The following is a 23,451-nucleotide window of genomic DNA, read 5'->3' as shown; positions in this document are numbered from 1 at the left end:
TCTTCTGAAGAGTGCATGACATTTTGTCAGTCTTGACTAGTATCACTCTTGGATGGAATCCAAATGGCTCTCTTTTATACTCACTTGTATTTATTTATTTACTTATTGATTAAAAGATTTTATTTATTTATTTGAGAGAGAGCTTAAAAGAGCAGGAGCCGGTGTCAGGTGGGGGGAAGGAGTGGGTGGCTGGGGAAGGACAAGCAGATTCCCTGCTGAGCAGGAAGCCTGACATGGGGCTCGACCCCAGGACCCTGGGATCACGACCTGAGCTGAAGGCAGATGCTGACCAGACTGAGCCACCCAGGTGCCCCTGTATTCACTTTTAATTTAATAACAGCTACAGTGTAAGGGATGTTAATCACATGCCAAACACAGTGTTTACTTGCACTTTACATTGTGTACTTATTTAAATTGTGACAGTTCAACCAGTCATCAGCAGAGACAGTCCACAGGAGTATTACCATTTTTTACTACAACTTAGGTTGGAACTCCAGAACCTTTGATTGATCTCATATTCTGACCCACTGAGCATGAGATTAATCAGCATGAGATTAAAATTTATGAGTCACTGCGATAGGGAAGATGAAACATTATTGGAGAAAATGACTAAGTGGAAAATGATTTTTTAAAAAATCAGAATGCAGAATAAATAGGTTTACTCAATATGTAGAACAAGGACATGACCAGCATTTAAAAAAATGTCTATAACAAGCTCCACATAGAATGTTAACCCCATAAAGCATTACTTTTTGTATTCTGCGCACTATAATTCCAAAACAAGAATAAAAATGTTATAAGAACAAACCGTCCAAGGGTGATTACTTAAAATCCAAGATACACTCTTGCTTTAAAGTATGCATAGCTTTGTAGAGGAGTTTTCCTTAGCGTGGACCAAGGTGTGCATAAAACAAAGTGCTCCTGATGAAGAATTTAAAGGAGAAAAAAATCCAATCAAGAAACTAAATATTATGTCTAAAACCAAACTGAACTAATTCTGTTTTGTTTGTTTGTCGTTCTCCCACAGATTAGCTATATATGTTGACTGACAACAAAAGGAAAGTGAAAGCAATCCTTTGGATCGCTCAAAACAAAATGTGTATCATAAATATACCTGGATTACAGCACAGAGTTGATTCTGTATTTCTATGGGGACAAAACAAAATCTTGTATGTTAAATTGATGTTTTCTTCTTATCTGCTTAGAGTAATTAAATTCCTGTGTAATTTAATAATTTTCTCCCCACTCTATGTATTCTTTTACTTTTTAAAGAGTTATTTATTTTGAGAGAGAGGGAGAGAGCATGTGCATGGGGTTGGGGAGGGACAGAGGGAGAGAGAGAATCTCAAGCAGACTCCCCACTGTCCGCGAAGCCTGACCCAGGGCTCGATTTCACGACCCTGAGTTCATGACCTGAGTGGAAACCAAGAGTCAGACGCTTAATCGACTGAGCCACCCAGGCGCCCCTCTACATATTCTTTTCAAATTGTTTGTAAAGGTTCAATACTTATTGCAGATTTCTTCTCCATATTATTAGCAATCTCTTACATATCTCTTATAGTTGGACATATTCATGCTTAACTTCATACAGATATGTAAATTATTAATTTGCTTATTGTCAAAATTTCAGAAGTAACTCAGTCAAAAATAATCTGTCCAAAATACTGTTACTAAAATGGCACATAACTATAAATGACTCACATTATTATGTATTCCATCTTATCCCCATCCTCAACCTCCAGCCCTCTGCTCAAAAACTAATGAGATTAACTACTGATAAGAGTTCACTAAAATATCAACATACTGACTCATAAGTTTAAGTAAAATATAAAACAGCTTATGATTGGTTCCTTCTTGTGGGACTGATGGGAAAGAAGAAAGCAATATAAGGATGAATAATTTTTATTCATTGACAGTTATTAACTTTTATACTACAATAATTTTATCTATGAACTTTAAAATTAAGAGTAAAATTAAGTAATTCAACTTTGAAAAAAGTACACATGAATTACTTCCCTAATTACCTGAATTCTAGAGTCATTTGAAAATCAATGGGCATTATTTTCATATATTATTATATCATTTATTCATTCACTCAACAAATATTCTGTTTTTTAAACTAAAAACATGAAAAGCTTTATGTATTCAAAGGAAATGATTTAAAAACCATGAGGGAAATAAAAAGAGAAAAGAATCACGAAACATTGTACTGTGGTCTTGCTGCTTGAAAAGATCCAAGACACCGAATTGATTCAATATTAACCAAAGTCCCTGACAGATGGCATACAGAAGTTCAACAAACATTCTGGAAGCGACTCTATGGGTGAGGCTTTCTGCTAAGTGCTGTGCCACCAGGATGACTAAACCACAGCTCTAGTCCAAATGTTGTTCAATTTTACAGAGAAGACAGACATAAAAACAGGTACATTCAAGTCAAAGAACAATGATAACAAAATATGCAAATTATGGAGTAAACAGGAGTAGATTTGGTTAGTGGTAGAAGAGCATAGGAGGAGAAGGAGGCAAAATCTGGAAGAGGGTGAATTAAGTTCAGGACATATGGAATCTGATTCATTCATGGGATCTCCGGGCAAAATACTGCACTGGCCCTGCACCTCTGGGCCCTTAGGTGCATTCCCCAGCTTCTCCTTGCTCTCCTATCAGGGTAGCTGTCCCCTTGGATGTTTCCCAGGCTCCCCCGGCAGTTGGCTTCCAGCGGGATTTGATCAGGCATTGGCAGAGATTGGAGAACGGGAAGAAGGAAGTAACCAGGGTATTTCTCCCCGTCCTCATCTATCTCCGCATCTATTTCTGGCATTCACTGTTTCTCTTGCTTGTCTCCTGCTTCCTGCAATTTAGGCTTGCCCTGGTTTCAGCTCTCAGGGACAGTCGCCTCCTCTGCCACCTCACTAGTTCTGCTAGTTCACTGCCACCTGCTCAGTTTCTCAGGGAGACCATGAATATGTAGTCATTGCCAGCCGTCAACTTCCTCTATTTTAAATATTCAGAGTGGTTTCCATTTTCTTGGTTGCACACAAATGCCTGGCAGACATGAACTATTGGAGTCTGAATTCCAGGGAGTCTGGAGGGTAAATTTGGGACTAATCAACATATAGATGAGAAGTGCTGAGTTTATGCAGAGAGAGAGTATGTAAAATGATGGGTAGATTGAGGGTGGAATCCTGGGGAAAATGGCAACAGAAAAAGAAAAGACAGTCTTTGAATGAACCTAAAGAAAAACTTTCAGTAGAATCAGAAAAATGTGGTGTCTACTAACCCACAAGGAACCTTGGCATCATTAGTATCCAGCATTTGCCAGAAGAGGTTTCTGAAGATAGATCAGGTCACCAGTTAGGTAATAGGACCGGATTTGAAATCCAAATCTGGGTTTCCTATTTCTTTATCTAGTGTCTTTGTGATACAGGGCCATTAATCATTCTTTTTCACAGCAGGTGCTTTACATCATTCACTTGGGTTCAAGTTACTTGCTCTTATCTTGTGTGATATTTGCACCTCAGTTTCTTCTTATGTAAAACCAGTATATGGTATTATTTACCTTCATAGGTAATTTTAAGAATTAAATGAGATAATATGTGAAAAGTACTTAGCATAGTATAAAGTAATGAAGATAGTTGAAATTACTGAGAGGTTGTACAATCCGAGAAGGATAACAGTGCTGTCGGATAACAGTGCTGTCAGATCTTATCACAATATAATGAAAGATAAGCTCGTCGTTGTGCACATTATAGGTACTGAATATATGTCTGCTGAAGTTAAAGATTTTCTTGCATTTTGTAATACATTTACTGTTTGTTTAAGAAAACCAAATTTAAGTTCAAATTGGGTTTTCACTTTGGAAGTTACTTTAGTCATTTTTTTTCCTATAAAATGATCTTTAATACCATTAGTTTCTTCTGAGCTCCATGCATTTAAACATTTCCATTTTAAGTAAAGTTTCATGATTTATTTTCTGTTTGCATGGTATTTTGACAAAAATTCTTAAAAATCTCAACAAGATATTTATTTTTCCTGACAAAGTCTCCTGAGTCTCTCTCATGTCATCCTTCTCACTTTTCTTCTTCTTTTTTTTAATATTATTTATTTATTTATTTATTTGAGAGACAGAGAGTGAGAGAGAGAGCACAAGCTGGAGGAGGGGCAGACGCAGAGTGAGAAGCAGGCTTCCCGCTGAGCAGGGACCCTGATGTGGGCTTGGTCCCAGGACCCCGGGATCATGACCTGAGCCAAAGGCAGACGCTTAACTGACTGAGACACCCAGGCGCCCCTCTTCTTTCTCCTTTAAATTTTCAGTAACCCAAAGTACTTAAATATAAATCAAGAAATTGGGAAACTGTTAAATGAAATTACAAAGTAATTCTAATCAACTAGGTAACATAGAGAATGGTGCCATACTTCCTAGTGCTGTTGCCATTAGCATTTAGCAATTTACATTTATATTCAAAGAGGAACAAATGAAACACTTGTAGTGTATCACGTAGATTCAACCAAAATCCAAAATTGTAAATTTTACCTTACCTTCCGGGTCTGCTGTTACCACTCCTACTCCCGGCTGTTTCACAGGCTCCTGCCCATTCTGCCCCATCTTCCCTCTGTTTAAGAAGAAAATAAAAGGTTATCTATTTAGTTACACTCTCCTAAATGCAAATGGGAAGATCAAGTTCACACACAAAAAAATAGAATGACGTCATGTATTCAGACTTGAAATAAAGTGCTTGAATGGCAAGTATAAACACAATAAATTGCTCTGTATTGTGTTAATTTTAAAATCGGGGCTTGTTTATTATTTCTCCTTCGTCCGAACATAATAGCTCAAAATTCAGTGTCTCATTTGTTGACTCATTTATCAAAGATCAGACTATCATGAAATTTTTAAATTTTGTTTGAGAATTGGGGTGTTGTTGTTGTTTTTTCCATTTTTTTAAAGATTTTATTTATTTATTTGACAGAGAGAGACAGCCAGTGAGAGAGGGAACACAAGCAGGGGGAGTGGGAGAGGAAGAAGCAGGCTCCCAGCAGAGGAGCCTGATGTGGGGCTCGATCCCAGAACGCCGGGATCACGCCCTGAGCCGAAGGCAGATGCTTAACGACTGAGCCACCCAGGCGCCCCTGTTTTTTCCATTTTTTAACTCAAGAAGTGAGAAGAGTTTTTCTATCTGTATGTTTTGTTACGATGATTTGTACAGACCCTTTGGTGAGAAGGGAAATGTTGAATTAAATAGCTTACAAGAATAATATTGTAATAACAAAGATTTTTATTTCACTTAGTGACTTTCAGATCCTGTCGTGTTTTCAACTGTGTGTAGCATATTGGTTTTTGAAGTCAGACCTCCTGGCCTCTGCCTCTGGCTTCAGTTATTTCATGTTATATGTCATCTAAGGCAAATCTACTTAATCTGGTGAATCTATTTCTCCTTTTGTAATATAAAGATAGTAACACTATCTAGCTTTGGGGTCGGAGGAAATCATGGAAAATGTATATACAGTACTTACCACAGTGCCTAAAACATCATAAAATTCAATAAATAGAAAGTGTTAATGGTAGGTATGAACATAACGGCTTTAGAATTCAGCCAACTAAAACTACTCTTTGAGTTTCAGCCTTGAACTTTCTAGAAGGCCAAATCGATGAAGAATTCATGATACTATGAGAGCTGTGTGTTCAGAATATTGATAATGTAACAGCCCAAACACTATAAGCTACTTCTTACTTTTTTAGTAAGAGAAAAGGCTACATGGCAAAGAAAAGATTTTGGCATTGCCTTTATACATACTTTTATAAGATGTTCTAAAATGATGAAATAAAAACACCTAAGTTTTAAAAAGGGTGTTTGAACAAAAGAATGCCTCGATACTATACTTTCTAGACAATAATTCTAACACAGCAGGATTTGCTAACAATTAATTCTTACTAGCACAAAAATATTTGCTTTGCTGAATTTGCTGAGAATGTAATCGTATTTCTTTCTTAAGAATCCAATTACATCTCACTTGGAAACTACTCTAAAGATCCTCTTACCATTCTAGAGACGGTTCTGCACATAATGAAAGATGAATAGATTTAAACTCAGAAATTATTTTATCTTGAAAGCCATTACATTGTTCCACTATGACAATTCTAGGTCAAAGGTTTAAAGACAAATTTTTATCAAGTGTCAAGGACATGCAAAAATGTTAGAAATCATATATATACTTATATACATATAGATACAGTCTGTGTCTGAACATATACCAAAAAAGTCTTGATTAAGCAATAAGAGGAACTTCAATTTGTGTAATTGCTTCAGTGAGATTTAATACAAGTAGACAATAAATTTAAAAAAAGTAACTCTGTTCTGTTCTGATCAGAGAGAAAAGCTTAATAACTCTTACCGTGAGCAACACACTATGTCTAGCAGAGGAAACCAAACGTCTTATTACTGATCAAACTCAAATGAAAAAGAAAATCATTTTAGGAGTGTTTATTTAACCGATGAGAGTACTGAAAAATTACTCTTCTATATATGTCAAATTTTAATAAATAATTATACTTTTTAGAAATAGTAAAATTTGGGTAATTTTTTATTTGATCTCAAGTCCTCAGTTTCAAATTTTAACGGTATCTGATCCTCAGCTGCAGTCTTTGTTTCTAATGGAAACTGATTTTAAAGTTAGGTACACAGGCAAAACGTGTATAAGCGGCATCTCTCAGATCCTGCAGGTACTTCTGCAGCATCGTGAAGCCACGTGAAATACGAAGGAAACGTGACTGTGGCTCATGTGAAGGATACAATTTTACTGAATTCCCACGACATAATCTTCAGCTCAGAGCATGCAGACTACACAGTGTATAATTTATATTTGTTAATCAATCACCAGTAATTATTGAACTCTTATGTTAGCCTAAGCAATAATTGTGTTAGACACAAAAGGGAGTATAAAAAAATTACCAAATACTCCTTTAGAAAAGAGAATTACCTTTGTGCTCATAATTCAAAACAATGGTGTGTCCAAGGCAGTTTTGAAAGGCTTTGGGGAAAAACAAAATTGGAATGTGGTATGTATGTAAAAAATACATAATCTAGTTCCACTACAGATACTCAGATATTGAGGAAATAACGTGCTTTTTCCCTGGAAGTTTTAACTTTATCATCAGTGTTATATTATTTGAAATGTATGGATAAATTGGAAGGATATTAAGTGATGTGTGGTTAAAAAAATCACAAACTTATATGATATTCACAGTCTAGAGAGAGAAATGTAATGAATTTGCTGAAATTCTCCTTCATACAGGATCATTAGAGACAGAGGACTAATGAGATCACACTCCTTTTAGAAGTAACCTCCAAAAAAAACCCAAACTAATTAAATATAAATAATTATTGAATCCATAGCCTAAGTCTTAAAAAAAAAAAAAAGATGGGCAGGTCATCCAATATACAACAATTTAAGTAGGAAAAATATAACTTGAAAATCACAAAATATAAGACATTTTTCACTGGATAAACCCCTTTTTGCCATTATTTTGCTTTTGTAATCTGGGCCATTATATAAATATTGGGCCCAGATCAGGGGTCTGCAAACTTTGCAGCGAGCCAGACAGGGGATGGGTTGAATGGCCTCTGTACTCAGGTCTGCCTCTATAGTGCAGAAGCGACATTAGGCAACACATAAGCAAATGGGTGTGGCTTCCAATAAATATTTATGGACACTGAAATTTCAATTTCACAAAATTTTTATGTGTCACAAAAAGGGATTTTTTTTTTTTAACCCCCAAGCATTTAAAAATGCAAAGGCCATTTTTATCTCATAGACCTTGCAAAGCTAGATTTGCCCTGACCTAGGTCCTGGAGATGGGTGGCTCAATGATGTTTTTTCAAAACCTGGAAAACTAGTTCCCTGGGAGGAGGAGAAGGAAAGGTTGGAAAGTTTCGATTTTAATACTGGAACAGACATAACCTACATATGCTGCTTGGATGCTGCTAACTTTTGCCACCAGCCTGACTCAGCCCATTCTAACACATCCTAAACACAATCTGCTTTCATTTTGCATTCGATCTGCAATATCATTTTCTTGAGGCTTAACATATTACAGATGAACTTTATTCCAAGATTACCTACTGGGAACCCTTGTATTACTTGATATTTGTTCTAGAAAATATGGAAACACTTCAAAATCTTCCATTTTAATTGTGGTAAGATTACTAAAAAGTCTCTATGAGGAGCCTAATGTGTCATCTATCTCAAAAATGATATAGGAGCTCTTTAAATATGTTTAAATCTCCTTTGATTCAAAGTAAATTAATCTAAGTTTATCTCAAACACCAATAATATTTGTGTTTGGTCATTATGTGATTACTGCATCAATGGACTATCGCTGCTGAACTTCATTTAGTTATTATTGTAGCAGTTTTCCTAATAAATACAGATTGCATTGATTAAATAGTCCTGGAAGTGACTAGCATTCGTTCTTAGAATTAACTAAATTAATCCAATCTTTCCCGAACAGTCTATTTTCTATGTGGGCATCAACAGTTTTGAAATGCTTCAGGAACCATGAGTCAGAACTGGATAATTATCTAGTTATTTCCTGTTAAGTGTTAAGAAAAGCTTACTCATGATGCTGTTAACCTTGTAGTGGGGAAAAAAAAAAAAAAGAAAAGAAAAAACCCCACACTTACATCCTTGGAATAGGAAATAGATTAGCCTCCCCTGTAGTGCTGCTGCTTCCTTCACTGTCCACGCTATACCCACTGCCGAAGCTGCTGCCCGAGGAGCCGGTGGACACGGAGCTTTCTGCAGGCCGGTGGTTGGTAGGCTTTGCTGCATGGTGTGGGAAGAGTCAACACCACAGTCAATCAATGAAACTCCCATTGATCTCCAAATGCATAATTATACGTTTTCTTCATTCACATGGATAATGAAACAGTTCTAGCAAGAACTCCACATTTCTTAATCTGCCTTTCATTTTCTCCTCCTTACTCAATAATGTGCTGTGGTAACACTAAGTACTTGATTATTTTTATTGGACACAGAGGTAAAAAACAAAAACAAAAACCAAAAAAACCACAATTGTTTCTGGGGATAAACCATCAGATTTTTAGACTGAGTTAAATAGTATGTAACTATTTATCACTATTATCATTATTATTGGTTCTCTTTGTGGTTTATTTGTACAGTATTACAGTGAGGACAAACAAATATGAATTTTGGCTATTTCACAGAGAATGGAGTTTAGAAAGACTTGGGTAGAGAGAAATAGCAGGATAAGGAAAAATTTCTTTTCTATATTAACTAATAATCTGTTTGCCTCCTGTGAAGATGCAAAATAGAACAGATGGTTTCAAGAAGTGACTGGAAGATTCTGTGCTTGTTTGTATGCATCTCTAACAACTATCTCCAGCAGGTTTTTCAATTTGAAGATCTTTGTTTCCCCTTCAGCATTTCTTCATTTATGATTGGGACTTGTTTCAATAATTCCTTAAGTTTGAGTTTTTTGGATAAAGCAATCCATATTCCCACTGAAACATTCTAATTCTGTGTTGTTTAATGTACTAGGAGTACAGTACTAATATTGTTAGTGGAGTTCTAGATCATAGGAGATTTGGGGGGAAATTTTGATGCAAAAAAACGGAAGAGAAAGCAAGTGTTTCCTCTTCTTTTGTGGAAAGGAGCTTTTCTAGGCAAATTTTAAAAATTATTATTATGTCTTCTGCCACATGGTCAGAGTTTAAGAGCATGAGCTTTGATCAAACTGACAGGATTTGGAATCCTAGCTCATTCTGGAGTAAATCTAAACAGTCTCAGCTTTCGCATTTGAAAATAATGGGTTCAGTAACTCATACCTCAACTCATAAGATTGTGACCATGGGAAGTGAGATAAAGCAGGAGCTCAGTTACTTTCTCTTCCCCATCTTGTGATTTTATTTGTCATACCCCCAACCTCTTCGGCAGAGTTTTCCTATCCATCGCTGCTCCCTAGTGTCTTTGAGCATACCTAGCCCCTGACAATGAATTTGCCTCGATTTTCTTTCCCATTCTAGACATGTTCTGGGATACAAAAATACTCGGAGTCTCTCTCTTCTATAAATACACCTGTGTTCAATCAGGAGTTTCTTAAGCTGTTGGATAGATTCACACTGTGGGTGAATCATTGATAATCATTTAATGATTCTAAGATATCTACATTTTCCTTAAAGAGATGTATATAAACACAGTGACTCTTAATCTGGTGGAATTTTAATAAAACCAATACATCAAATGAAGGGAAAAATACAGACATTGTGAGGGAAACCACTTGAGGACAGGAAGTCCACCATCAGGGTAATCAGGATCAAGTCTTGCAAAGGTTCTGGCTTTTCCCTACTTTCCCAATTTTTCCATTTCAGGACAACAGATTCTCTAAAGCCACCAGGAATTGTTATAATATCTATGCCAGTGATAGCAAGAACACTTTCTCAGAATAGAGAAATAAGGAAGAAATGTTGGTCAATAACATAGCAGGTTATCTGTAAGTTGGGACTAGCTATTTAGAAAAAGGCTTGAATATTGTTAAATAAGCAGTCACCGATGAATTACTAGTAACCCATAGTAGATGAGGAAACAGAACGATAGTTATAATGTTTGATATTTTCTATGTAGAAGAAAGCCAGATGGTGTATTTAGTGTTAACTTAAAAACTTTTTAAAAGGATAACTTAAAAACATTCAAAGGATATATGACTATGATATAAAATTATGAACATTTCTAAAGTAAATTAAACTGTATAATCAAACATATAATGAGTCAGATTAGTCAACTGGTTGTAAATAAAGGGAGGCTGCCATACTTTTAGATTGGCCTTATATAATCTAATCAACAGTATTGTTAATATTTTTTAGTATGATATTGAATGAAATACTTTAATACCATCAACAGGAAAATATCAATATACTATTTTCAAAAACAAACCTTAATTAACATACGCTAATTTTTAAATCAACTTACTTTTACTAGATTAAAACAATATTCAACCAAGAGCAATCTCACAATGCATCAAAATAGCTATTATAACAGAGCTGTCTTATTTAAATTTCAAAATATTCAATCTTTTCTTTGTGAACTTTGATTTTACCTGACGCAATTTCTAGTTTTACTCCTCTTCTGGGAAATTTGAGATGTGTATAGAATGTAAAACAATATAACAAGAAGAAAGGAACAAGGCTAGAAATAAATTTAAGGACAGTTTTTCATCTTGCCTAGGTGAATAGAAATCTCATTGAGAAAGCCTGTTCAAGTGCTGTAGATTTAAATGCAAACAAATAATATTTTATAAGAAATATAAAAAGAAAGGAAACCAAATCTAGAGAACATGTACATATATTGTAATAAGTCTAAGTCTAGCTAATATATTTGGAAAACAAAATTATGTCTAAGTTTGAGCCTAAAGAAACTTCGGGCAGTTAGAAGTTAGGTGAACAATTCACATACATCGAGATGTTTGGCATCATCTTATCAAAACATGTGGTGCTCAACTGTTTTTTTTCCCCCTAATCTGGTATGGAAGTGTAACATACAGAGAGCCTGACGTCTGGTTGTTTTTAAAAATGAATTCAATTAAAACTGTAGAAGAGACTTTGCTTTTTACTAGGCTATATCTACATAGCATAAAATGCAATTAAATACACAGAAATGCAGAGGTCTTGATAAACTGGTACTAAAACCCCAAGTATTTTAATAGTTCTTTATCAGACGCTTGAAACAATGCATATATTTACTAATTTCTCTATTAACAGTCTCCAAATAAGAACATATCAATTCTCTTACATTGAACTAAACCTGCATTATCTCAAACATCTTACTGAATAAAGTGCTTTTATGACTTGATACTAGAGGCTAGATCGCAATGTCATTTCAAGACATCTCATGATTTTGGTCACATTCTTTAGTTTGCCTCTCAACGTCCTTAACCATCTGCTTCTTGCCAAATGCATCTCCGTCATTCTCCTTCTTCACGGAAGCGCACTTACACCATTCATGCTGGCTCCCTTTGGTTTGGCTTTTCGCCTGAGCTGTAGCTGGGCCCGTTCTTCCAATTTTGTTATGCCTTTCTCTGCCCCTGTCACTTTCTCATACCGAAATTGTACTTATCCGTCAAGGCCCAGCTCCGATTGCCCCTGCTCTGTGCATTTTCCGCATCTTCCCCCTCAGAAGCCCACTCTCCTATCCGTTCTCTCCTAGCACAAGATCACAGGTCTGTTTCTGCAATGACCACTTTCTATCTTTGGTTGTGGCTCTCACATTCATGTTGCTGTTGGAAGCCGAGCCTGTGTTTTGCCATGGTAGCCTTCTCAAAAGCTTATCCTGGAACTACGCTGAAGCAATATTTAATGAAATAATAAAATCAATAATTCTTTCCCCTAACCACACAACTCAAACATCCGAATGATTTAGCAGATATTTTACACACAGCTATGTGCACTATGCAAATCATAATCTCTCATTACCAACACCACTTGATGTAGGAGGGTTATTATTTTCTTTCTCCATGTTTTGTCAAGGAAACTTGGGGCAATGGAATTTCCTTTTGTGTAGCTTTAAAAACAGAAATGCAACTTTAATCTGTCATATTGTAGAGAAAAATGTGATAACTCAATTAGATGTTTTCTTTTCTCAATCCCTCCAAAACCAGTTTAATTGAAAGGAATATTTAATGATAACACACTATAAACACGGGAGTGCATACTTTTGTGAATTTTTTTAAAAAGCTCATAACAGAACTTTGATATTTTATATATGCATTTAAATTGGAATGACAATGAGAAATAATATGTATAGTCATATTCCACGGGAGAACAAGAGGGAGGTCTTACAGACATTCCAAATCTGGACATACAGACAACGGGTGAACTCTGGTTTATATTTCCATATAATAATATTTAAAAACAGTGTTATTTTAAATAATATTAAAACATTAAAACTAAATATGACTTTCCATAGACTTATGATTCCTAATTAATAATTTAAAACTATTCTACCTTTGCTTTATTCTCTTTTAGAGTTTCAGAGATCATGCACCTGTTATGTTTGAATATATCATATGCCTGTGTGTTGCACATGAGGAATGTTTCTTTTATGAGGAATTGAGGTTTACTTAATAATAAAATGCATTTTGGAAGCCTACTTTTTTGTGTCCACTTTCTTTTTTGACTCCTTTTTGTACTATCAAGTAGCAACTAGGAGAAAGAATGTATCTCATAAATATATGATGGAATAAGCCCACTCCTGTAGAGAGGGTTCCTGTACCCCAGAGGAATAAATCCTTGAGTGTTAAATCATTTCCATACTCGATTATTGAGGGGCCATTTCAAGTAAATACATTTTACCTTCCGTGAGGCAATTCAATCTGTTTTAAATTATTTTTTGACCTCTTCACTTTCTGCAGATGCTAGATGGTTAGACACCATTTTGTTTTATTACTCTACTGTGGCTAACCTTAATTAAACCTGGTAGTATCTTTTTGACTGCACATCTGTCTTCAAATTAGTTTTCTCTGTTGGTTTTTTCCCTTTCAACTATAGTAAAAACACAGAACTATCACTGTACCTACCACACGATGGCAGCACTGGGCTCACAGTCCGAGGATCAGAATTGTAGACTTGACTTTCTAAAATTGTGGAACCATGGAAATTAAAAGGTGATGAGGCCTCTAGAGATAGTCCGCTCCAGAACCATCATTTTGCCTATAGAAAAACTAAGCCCTGGAAAGATGAAGTGATTTGTTCCGTGTCACACACTAATCAATGAGAGAAAGAAAAGAAAACTAAAAAGTACTAATCCACTTTTCTGTCTCATCCAATTGTCTCAAAGTGAGACTGTGAGGTCTCTGCCTACCTCCAAATTCCAGGCTTGGGATGCAGGACACGGCCTTGTTGCCTGTGATGTTCTATCACTGGTTTAAATCCTTGGTCCAGCTCAAAGATATATCCAACTATTTTAGGAGTAATTTATAATGTTGTAGTCTATAATTTCCCAAAGTACTTGGTTGATATAGTATTCATATTATCTTCATAGATCAAAATTAAATCAGTCATTAATTATTTTGTTTATTTCAATAGCTTAATGATGGAACAGAAATAACTGGCTATTTTAGATATTACGTATTTATAGTATATTATGTATTTATAGCATATATATATACACTATATAGTATATATATGTATACACGTATATATATATATATATATATATATATATACACTATATGTATGCTATATGTGTATACATATACACATTTTTTTCTTTTGGTAGCTTTAACTTTAACTTAGCTGGACATTACTTTGGTGACCTTTTCTACCTTTTTCCCCACTATCTTTCACTCTCTCTCTCTATCTCTTTTTACTGCTATTGTTTTTCTGGTTGTTATTTTTACTAATGAGATTTTGCAGTTTTATCTAATTTGTTGATTTGCTTTGGATGTGAACCTGAAAAGGTCAGATTCTAAGGTCCATTGTTACCAGCATTATTTGGTAGGGTTTCCCTTGAATTAGGTCCAATCACATTTTTTATGTTCCCTATGACAGTTTAGGGGTATTAAAATGAGAAGGGACTTTAGAAATTTAATATTTTTTTAATATTACTTCAGGATATTCATTATCTGATTTGGAAAAATTTTAAAGAAGTCAGCCAAAAAAAAAAAAAAAAGGCATAGGTAGTTTCAATAGCCTCTTGTAAGAGTTTCCACATACTTCCAAATTACAAGTTTTTACAAATGAAAGTATTGAAAACAGCTCAGATTTCTATGTCATTTCTTTAAAATGGCACATTACTGGTGAATATACATATATATATACATATATAATCTCACAAAGTTATAACAAACCATGAAAAGTGGAATGTTGTAGTGTCTTTTTTTCCTTATAAAAATTAAACTATATCCCTTAAGATATTCCATATTCACATTGTAGCTTCTTTCAGAGAGGAAGGAGGTGTGATGCCTCTTCTTTGCTACAACCCAGGAAAAGTAGTAAAGATTAGTCACATTCACACACTTCCTCCTCCATCCACATCGGCCTTAGGACTGAATTTCCAAGACGTTTCAATAATCAATTCAATCTGTTTTTATCTAATGCTATCAGTAATTTGCAGGTATTTCCCATACTCACTAATTATACATTCTCTAGCTTTGTAGATAATGGGATTAATGATCACTTCCGGGAATAGAAATAATAATACATAACTTTAGTATTAGAGGTGTTTGGAAGTGAGAGTAAAATTAAACTAATAACATAGTGGAGAGGATTTTTTTCCTTACATGTGATGGCTCAGTATGCTATAGCTCTTATATTTTCGTTAGAATGTTGCCTTTTAAGTGCATCTCCCTTTTTTAAGGTTTATGGTTCAGAACGAGTTTTCAAAGAAGTAAATAAAATACTTAAATATTCAATATTTAAGTATACTAAATAAACTGATACTAACATTTTAATATTTAAAATACCTAAAATGAATACAATTTAAGTGGAAACCAAGATTTCCTAGTAACTAATAGAAAAAAAATCTGATTAAGATATTATCATAAATGAAAATTTTAAAAATTCATTTTATATTTAATAGATTTAGGCTATAATTCTAGCTGCCTTCAAAGAGATAGAATCAACAAAGAATTTAAGTACCAAGTTTTGGTTTTGTGCTAAAATATGCTAACATAATTGTTACAACACAATAAAGATTTTTATCTTTAAAAGATTAATAGGAGGGAGAATCATATTTGGAAACAAATGCATGATCTGAATTAAGTTCTCAAGAGCAATTCTTAATTTTTCAATATTCATTTAATTCTACTTTGAACAACAGGTATTCTCTCTCTTGCAGTTTGCTTGCAACACATGCAGGACTGTTTGAGTGGGAAGTAATTTAAAAATAATCAGTTTTGAAAAATGTTCTTACATAATCCTGAAATTGCTAACTTAGATCAAGAACGTGTAGATAACATGTTCTCCTTAAATGGTATCCAGGTGGTTTGATTTATATAAACATTTTGCCCAAAGCAGATTGATTTATATGATTAACATTATAACAAACACAGACTATTATTTTTCATATCATTCAAATGTAGTCAGTGGCCACAGAATAAAGAGCAGTTTGGACAATTATTTGATCAATGCATGTCCCATCATATGGGACCTCATCTCTCCAGTTAATCTCAATAATCTCTCTACTTTCTCCAAACAGATCATTTTCAAATACTTTCTGTCCTCCTATAGGTGGTTTTTTCCCAGGGGACTGGAAAGATTACTACTGAGAATCAGAGCCAGGACAAATAAAAATATAATTAGCTATATTTCCAGATATTTCTAAACATGAGGATGTTTGATTGCATATGAACTTAAGACAATGACCATGCATTTTTTCTTTTTCAATATCAGCAGAGCAAAACTTACACTTTTCCCATGCTTCCTAATTCTTCTCAGATATCTAATTGGTTATTCAATAAATATTACTAGGATGGGAGATTACCAGGAATGGTTATTTTCATCTGTCTTGTTCACTGCAGGGTCACTAACTCTTTGGAGAGGTTCTGGAACATAATATTCATTCAAAAAATGTATATATAAATATGAATAAATGATGAGCAACTAAGATATGTAATTAAGATAATATTGTCTATAAATGATAAATATTTTCAGAATTCCCTTTTAGCTTCAATTAGTTAAAAACATTAAATTATTACTTGAAAATTAAAAATCAAGAATTAGGGAAGAGGTCAAAAAACTTAATTTTTTCTCAAATTTGAATCAGAGTGTTGATCTTCAGTTTTTCTTATACCAACAAAATTAATTTGTACTATATGAGACCAGTAATATAGATACTACAACAGAAGATACAAGGAAACTATTTATAACAATTGTTTTTCCAATAAGCTTTACCTTTAAAATAGGGACACAGATAAAACTTATCCTATCTTTATAATACTTCCTGTCTACTTTAGGTTGGGGGCAGTTTGATTAAAGCTGATTAGGCAATTTACCAGTCAAATTTTGAAAGTAGGCAGTAATAAATATGGACATACATTCATAATTTGACCTAAATCAAACCCAAGAAAATAGTTTAAATATTAAATGAAGAAATGTCATTTGTCAATCTTAATAATTATAAATTGACATTAGGTGAGAAAGGAAAGAAGGGATTCTGGAATACAATATAAGAGAAAAAAGCCTAGAAAATTTAGAGACAAATATGACAATTAGATCTTGGAAGAACCCTCCACTGTCTTTGGCTACTGGAAAGATTGAGCATTCATATAGATCAGTGGCTCTTAAACATTTTGATCTCAACTGCTTTACATTCTTAAAAATATTGAATTCCCCAAAGAATTTATTTTATGTGAGTTATATCTATCAATATTTATCATATTCAAAATGAAGAAAAATTCAGGATAAGCAATTGATAAGCACATATTCCATTAGCCTTCAAAGCAATGATGTCATAACATCTCATGTAAATGCAGGAAAACCCCACTGTACATGAGCGAATGAGAGGGAAAAAAGCAAATAACACTTAGTATTCTTGTATTTGACCTTGTAAACCCTTAAAGGGCCTCTGGGACACACATTGAGAATTACTACTCACCTAGATTTACCATAATAGAAATGAAGTATTAAATGAGAAGAACCCAATTAGCATCAGCTTTTTTGGACAGTCATCTTAAACCACTATATACATGATGATTATTTTATCGCGCCTTTCATTTTTTATTTTATGCTTGTAGTAAAAAATATCAAGCTGTTAGGCTTTCTTAGAAAGATTTCTTATTATTGATATTATTCTTATTAACCTCTCTAGCTTTGGAACTTGTTCTATCCAGACTTTATAACTTTACAAAGTAGAAGGTCTGATTTAAAAATTATATGTATCCAAAAACTATGTGGGTCTGTTCTACTCTTGCGTTAAAAAACTACTTTGCAGAAACCCACAATAAATAACAATATTTCGCAGGCATAAAATAACACACGTTCTTCCAAAAAAGGGGTTTTCTCTACATGAAGTCTTTAATTTGCTGGTACCTCAATAGTTGGATGAAGCCAAAATAGTGATTCAATAGTTACTTACTTTATGAAATGTCATCAGCAATGACAATGCTCTGTAACAAACTAAAAGTATATAATAGATCCATATAGAAAGAAGTTTCAATTATATAGTATAAAAAATCCACTTTTTATACCTTTTTATATAGATTCCAATTCATTTTATATAGTTAGGTAAAATTATAATGTGACCTATAGAACTTCAAATACTGTGGTTTTCAGTTTAAAATGTGTTCGGGAGGAGAAGTGGACTTTGTTCCTGTACTCTTTTAAAAACAAATATAGCAGAAATTTTAGTCCAGTTTTGCTTATAAGTTTAAAAAAAGGGTCCGATGCTCCTTCTATCAAGAATTTTCTTCTTAAAAATTTATGTTTTTGATCTGTAATATCAATATTTTGATTAGATACTGTTCAAATTATCAATTTAATTATTAGCCTTCAGTATCTCCATGGAAATCTTTAGTTATCTTATAGTATCTTAAAATACATTGAGTTATAATGCTATGATTGTCTACATTATTGCTATTCATATATCTAAAAAATTCAAGACCTCGATCAAAATTCTGCATTTCTGATACAACATGTTTTCATTTAAAATCAGTAAATTTTTTTTTGGCTCCTCAATGATTAATTGTATATTTATACATTCAACATAGTAATAAAATAAAAAGAAAAACGATATTTTCAGAGTCTGGCTCAGTATACATGAAGATTCCTTTCATCCTATCTCACTAACTAAGCCCCCCTCTGCCCACCCCCCATTATCTTGCACAATGCAGAATGGGTGAAATATCATGGTTTTACATCATGTAGTACATGCAGATGAAAAGTGGAAAAAATCAAGTAATTCATGGATAGATATCTGGAGTTAGGCAATACTGTTAAGTAGCCAGATGGTGCCTTCGACATTCCTCTGCCTCTCCTTAGGTAGTGTTTCCCCCAGTTCCATGATCCCGCCTACCCAGGTGAACACATTTCAAGCCCCATGCTCATATTGTGCCCTCTGTCCAGGGTCCCGCACTGTGTTCCCCATCAGCCTTCTCATGCTCCATGCTTCTCATTTCTTTCCTCCATCAGCATTTACTTGCCTGTCTCATTTCCTCAGGGTCCTGCTCCCTGGTGGTAATTTGATAAAGTAACTTTTTTGAAAATAATTTCTTCAAGCCCAAATAATTTGCATTAAAAAAATTAAGTTGAACTCTGTTAAAGCTATGTCATAAACAGCATCGAAGGGACTTTGGCATGTTACAATTAGATCATGTCTTCATAGTCACATCCAATCATACAGGCCCATAGCTAGATCGTTTGACTAAGGTGCAGCCATCTTGAAGCCAAGTCAGATACTTAGGTAGGCCAGCTGGTCTTTTATTCATGTCAGATGAAATGAACACATAAATCCCCAGTGTGAACCAGACATGTGGATGGCTTGGTGCAGACCCACAGCTACTACTGGAAAAGAACAAAAGTACCCATGATGATAGATCGGTAGATTCACCTTTGTGAATGAACTTCCATAGACGAGAGACAGTGTCACATGGTCAGAGCTATACACTTACTCTCTGTGACTTTGCATATATAGCAGAGATATTCCGGGCAATAAATGTTAAATGACTAAAGAAAGATTTGAAAATGCTTAATCATTCTAAGAAAATATGGAAACTCTTAAAAAAAAAAAAACCAACAAGTTTAGAAGAGCATTTTGATCTTCACAGACAACAAAGAAAACCCTCACCCCCAGAAAAACAAGCAGAGAACTTTGAAAGCTGAAATTATCCAACTTGAGTCCATCGGATTTTGTTGGATGTTTGCTGTGTTCAGATCATTACAGTTTCAATTTTCTTTTCATTTTAAACTACCCAAAGTTTTATTTAAGTTTGTGTTTTTACATGAACACATTGGAATGAGGAATGAAAATCTGTTTTTATTAACCTCTTACATACGTGACAGAAGACTTCACCTCCAAATTTCTCTTCTGATTTCTCCTTTACTTCCTTTTGAACCCTGTCCTTCCCAGAAACAGAGAATGCTAAATTCTTTCTGACCAAAAGTGACCATCTACTTCTGGTCAGAAAAGAATGGGACACAGATTAGCTACTGCCCTTTGTCACCAACAGTACCCTCTACTCCCGGTGCCCGCCCCGCTTCCCAGCCCGGCCACCCCCTACCACTTGCCCAAGAGAGCAGCTCCCACAGAGTGATGGCCTAGCAGGGGTTCACCACGACAACCTGCGGATATGAAACACTTCTTTGACAGGTGCTGAAAATGAGTCTTATTGACAGTGGAGTTTCCAGCAGTGGTCTGTGGAAGTGGCTTCAGGCTTTTCTCCTACAACTCGGCCCCTCCAGGGAATGCTTAATCGTAATTCCCTCACACACCTATTCAATGGTTCCTCTGCTCCCCTCGCCTCTCCCACCAGTTCCAATGGCTCTTATCTCATTTCCCAGGGTGGACGGACATTTCTCCTCAGCCTCTACTACTGTTCCTCATTTTAAAATTCACGTAAAATCTTAGTACCAAACAAGAATAGCTCAGGAATTTCAAAATGCACTTCAAATGTAAAATAGTGGATGTCAACTAAGTTAATTTTTAAGGTTTAAAGAATGCTTCAATTAGTTTCAGTTTGAGCATGGTTTGAAAAAACAAACAACTATTTTTTAAACTCTCCTCTCTGGTTGCCGTCACCTTCTGAAATGACGGAGCCTTGTTCCGCCAAAGCGACTGGCTTGGGAAAACACCATTTCCAGGGCCTTCTAAATACAAAAAGAGTTGTTTAGGCATCAGGATTATCTGGCACAATCTGTCTAATCTTTCTCTTCAGGGTTCCTAGGAGGCAACTAAACCCCGGAGGGAGACAGAAAGTTCTTTCTGGCTCACTCCATAATTCTTGTTTGACCCATATTTTATGCTACTTCAGGCAGAAATCTGCTGAGAAGTTCACAAAAAAGTACTTGAAAGGCTCTTTAGGGACAATATCGTCAGCCTCGATAGAAATGACTACAGATGTACACACAGTCTCTACAGACTCTGTTATTGCCACACTGGGATCGTGCACGAGAGGGTTTTATTGCCTCGGTTTGTGGCAGCTTAATTTTCAGCCTTCAGAAAAAAGGATCATGTAAGGAAAGCAAGTCTAAATTGTATTCTGCCATCATTTCTAGCAACCTCTAATCATTTGTAAGAACTTAAGTGATAAATAACAAGTATGTAAATGACATTTGTTTTTACTGAAATCAGAAGAGTCTGATTTCAGAGGAGACAACGTCTTTAAGAAGCAAAGGTTCAGGCCTAGAAACGGGGGTCATGCTGCCGATTCTAGAAATTTCTGTGTATTCTATCCATCATCCCGGCTCTCTCTGATTGCTCACTCAGAACACAGGGATAGGAATATCTGCCATGAATGCCTCATCTACTAGGTGTGATAAAATAAGAAAATGGGTGACAGAACACTCAGTACAATGTGAAGAACCGTTCAAATGAAGAAGGGCATTATCATCAGAATGCAGATGGGACTGTATGAACTCCATCGCGAGGTTTGAAATGGAAGGCCTTTATCTAAACACTTAAAATTAATAATAATACTTACTTATGTAGTTAGTGAATGGGAACTTGTTGTCTCTTTGTATGTTTACATCTCATACCAATTTTTCTATGCTTTAAACTAATTCTATGGCATTTTATATAAATTTAATCCTATATCATGTTTACTCCTAATTGTTTGGCAAAATGCGTGGCTGAATTATAGTCTTAGTATATTTATAGTAGCAGGGAAATAATTATGTTCTAGAAAAATGGCATTTTATCCTCAGTACCAAATTAAGCAAGAAAGCAAGCTATGTTATCTTGATTATTTCAATAGAGAACGGCCTCAGGATTCAGTCACAGCACCTTAAATGGATCAGAATATCCATTAGAGCATTATGCAAAGAAAGGGAATTAAAAATGTTTTGCTACAAATTTTAAGAACCGCATCTAGAAAAAAATCAGACAAAATATTATATAATACTGAAATCATGATAATATAAATAATTTTGATGATATAATACAAATAAATAGAGGGAAATAGGGAAGCATTTCACTACTATGACATCATTATGGAACACTTGAAGTAAGAAAGTAAGCAGCTGTACGAAACCAACTGAACTTATTTGATGGAAGAAAAGGTAAGAGGCAGGATTTTAAGCACTTTTTGAAAGTACCAGTAAGCTAAGTAGAAAAGGGAATCCGTGCATAGGGGATAATTACCTGGCTAATTCAGAAAACATCACCATGCTTTATGCCACGTACATCTTCCACTGCCCCTAAATATCTGATTCGTTGGGACAAGAACGTATTAAAAATTGTAGTTTTTGGAGAATAAAGAGAAATACAATAGGAAAGACTAAGGCTTGATTTTAATTTGGGGATACATAGAGAATCATAAAATCAAGTATTTTAGGCCTGGAAGGGACTTATGGGGGCACCACTACCCTATTTTTTTAAAACCTTTTTTTTTTATAAATGCTTTTGAATTAAATATGAAGGTAATTTTATAATCACCCTCATTTGAGTCCTGCCACTGGTGGTGACACTCTTTCTTGGGGAAAACTCCAGGAGTGCTGGGGTCTACTTAGGGATAGATACAGACTTGCTTTCCTTTCTGAACACAGCTACGGAATCAAGTTTAGACACACCTCCACAGCCAGGGCTCAGGGGATTTGTCCTCCTCTATCCAGGAACCTGAGAAGACTGTGGAGTAGATCAGATGTGGGAGCCAGAAACAATGCAAGTACCGCATAGAAGAGCCCAACCCCATTACTTACTCACACATGTTTATGTACACTCGGTGCTTTCATTTGGTAATAATCTTCCATCTAGCTAATGATGTTTCCACATAAAGCTTTGTTCCGCTCCGCAAATGTTCTATCATTAGAAGTCTCGCTAGCAATGGGACAGTAACTAGCAATACTCTATTGCAAGGAATCAAATGAGAAAGCAAAAACTGACACACTCATTTTAAGCTGCATCATATAACAATGGCTCAGAACCCAGTAGTTTATGAATGAAATAAAGATACTTTATTTATTACACAGGCACTTGGATATTCACATGCCCAACACATCTGATACACTTAACAACTATGGAAACATGAGTGGAAAATGTCTGTTTGTAGGATCAAGAGAGAACTTTCACCATGTAAAGGTGAATGAGTGCATTAACAATTTTTCCCTTACTTTCCTCTAAGAATTTCCAAAATCCACTGAAGTTTTAAAAAGTTACACTTGAAATAATATGCAACAAAAACTGATCTACATTCCAACTGGTATGCTAATTCGAATTTTGAGCAGTTTAAACTTTTATCACAATGCAACATATTTATAGTCATGCTTGAACAGATTAGGTTAGTAGCATGCA

General features: G+C 34.9%; 1 protein-coding gene across 1 annotated transcript in view; it reads right to left on the bottom strand.

Annotated features, from left to right (window-relative positions):
* Positions 1 to 23,451, bottom strand: part of PCLO (piccolo presynaptic cytomatrix protein) — a 367,203-nt gene that overhangs the window by 29,612 nt on the left and 314,140 nt on the right. The window contains 2 exon segments of the mRNA XM_040644314.1: positions 4,537 to 4,610; positions 8,679 to 8,820. Coding sequence (XP_040500248.1) covers positions 4,537 to 4,610; positions 8,679 to 8,820 — 216 coding nt within the window.

The sequence above is a fragment of the Ursus maritimus genome, unplaced genomic scaffold, assembly GCF_017311325.1.
Source record: "Ursus maritimus isolate PB19 unplaced genomic scaffold, ASM1731132v1 scaffold_3, whole genome shotgun sequence".
Taxonomy (NCBI): Eukaryota; Metazoa; Chordata; class Mammalia; order Carnivora; family Ursidae; genus Ursus; species Ursus maritimus.
Note: the sequence above shows the minus strand (reverse complement) of the source record. Positions and strands in the feature narration are given on the sequence as shown.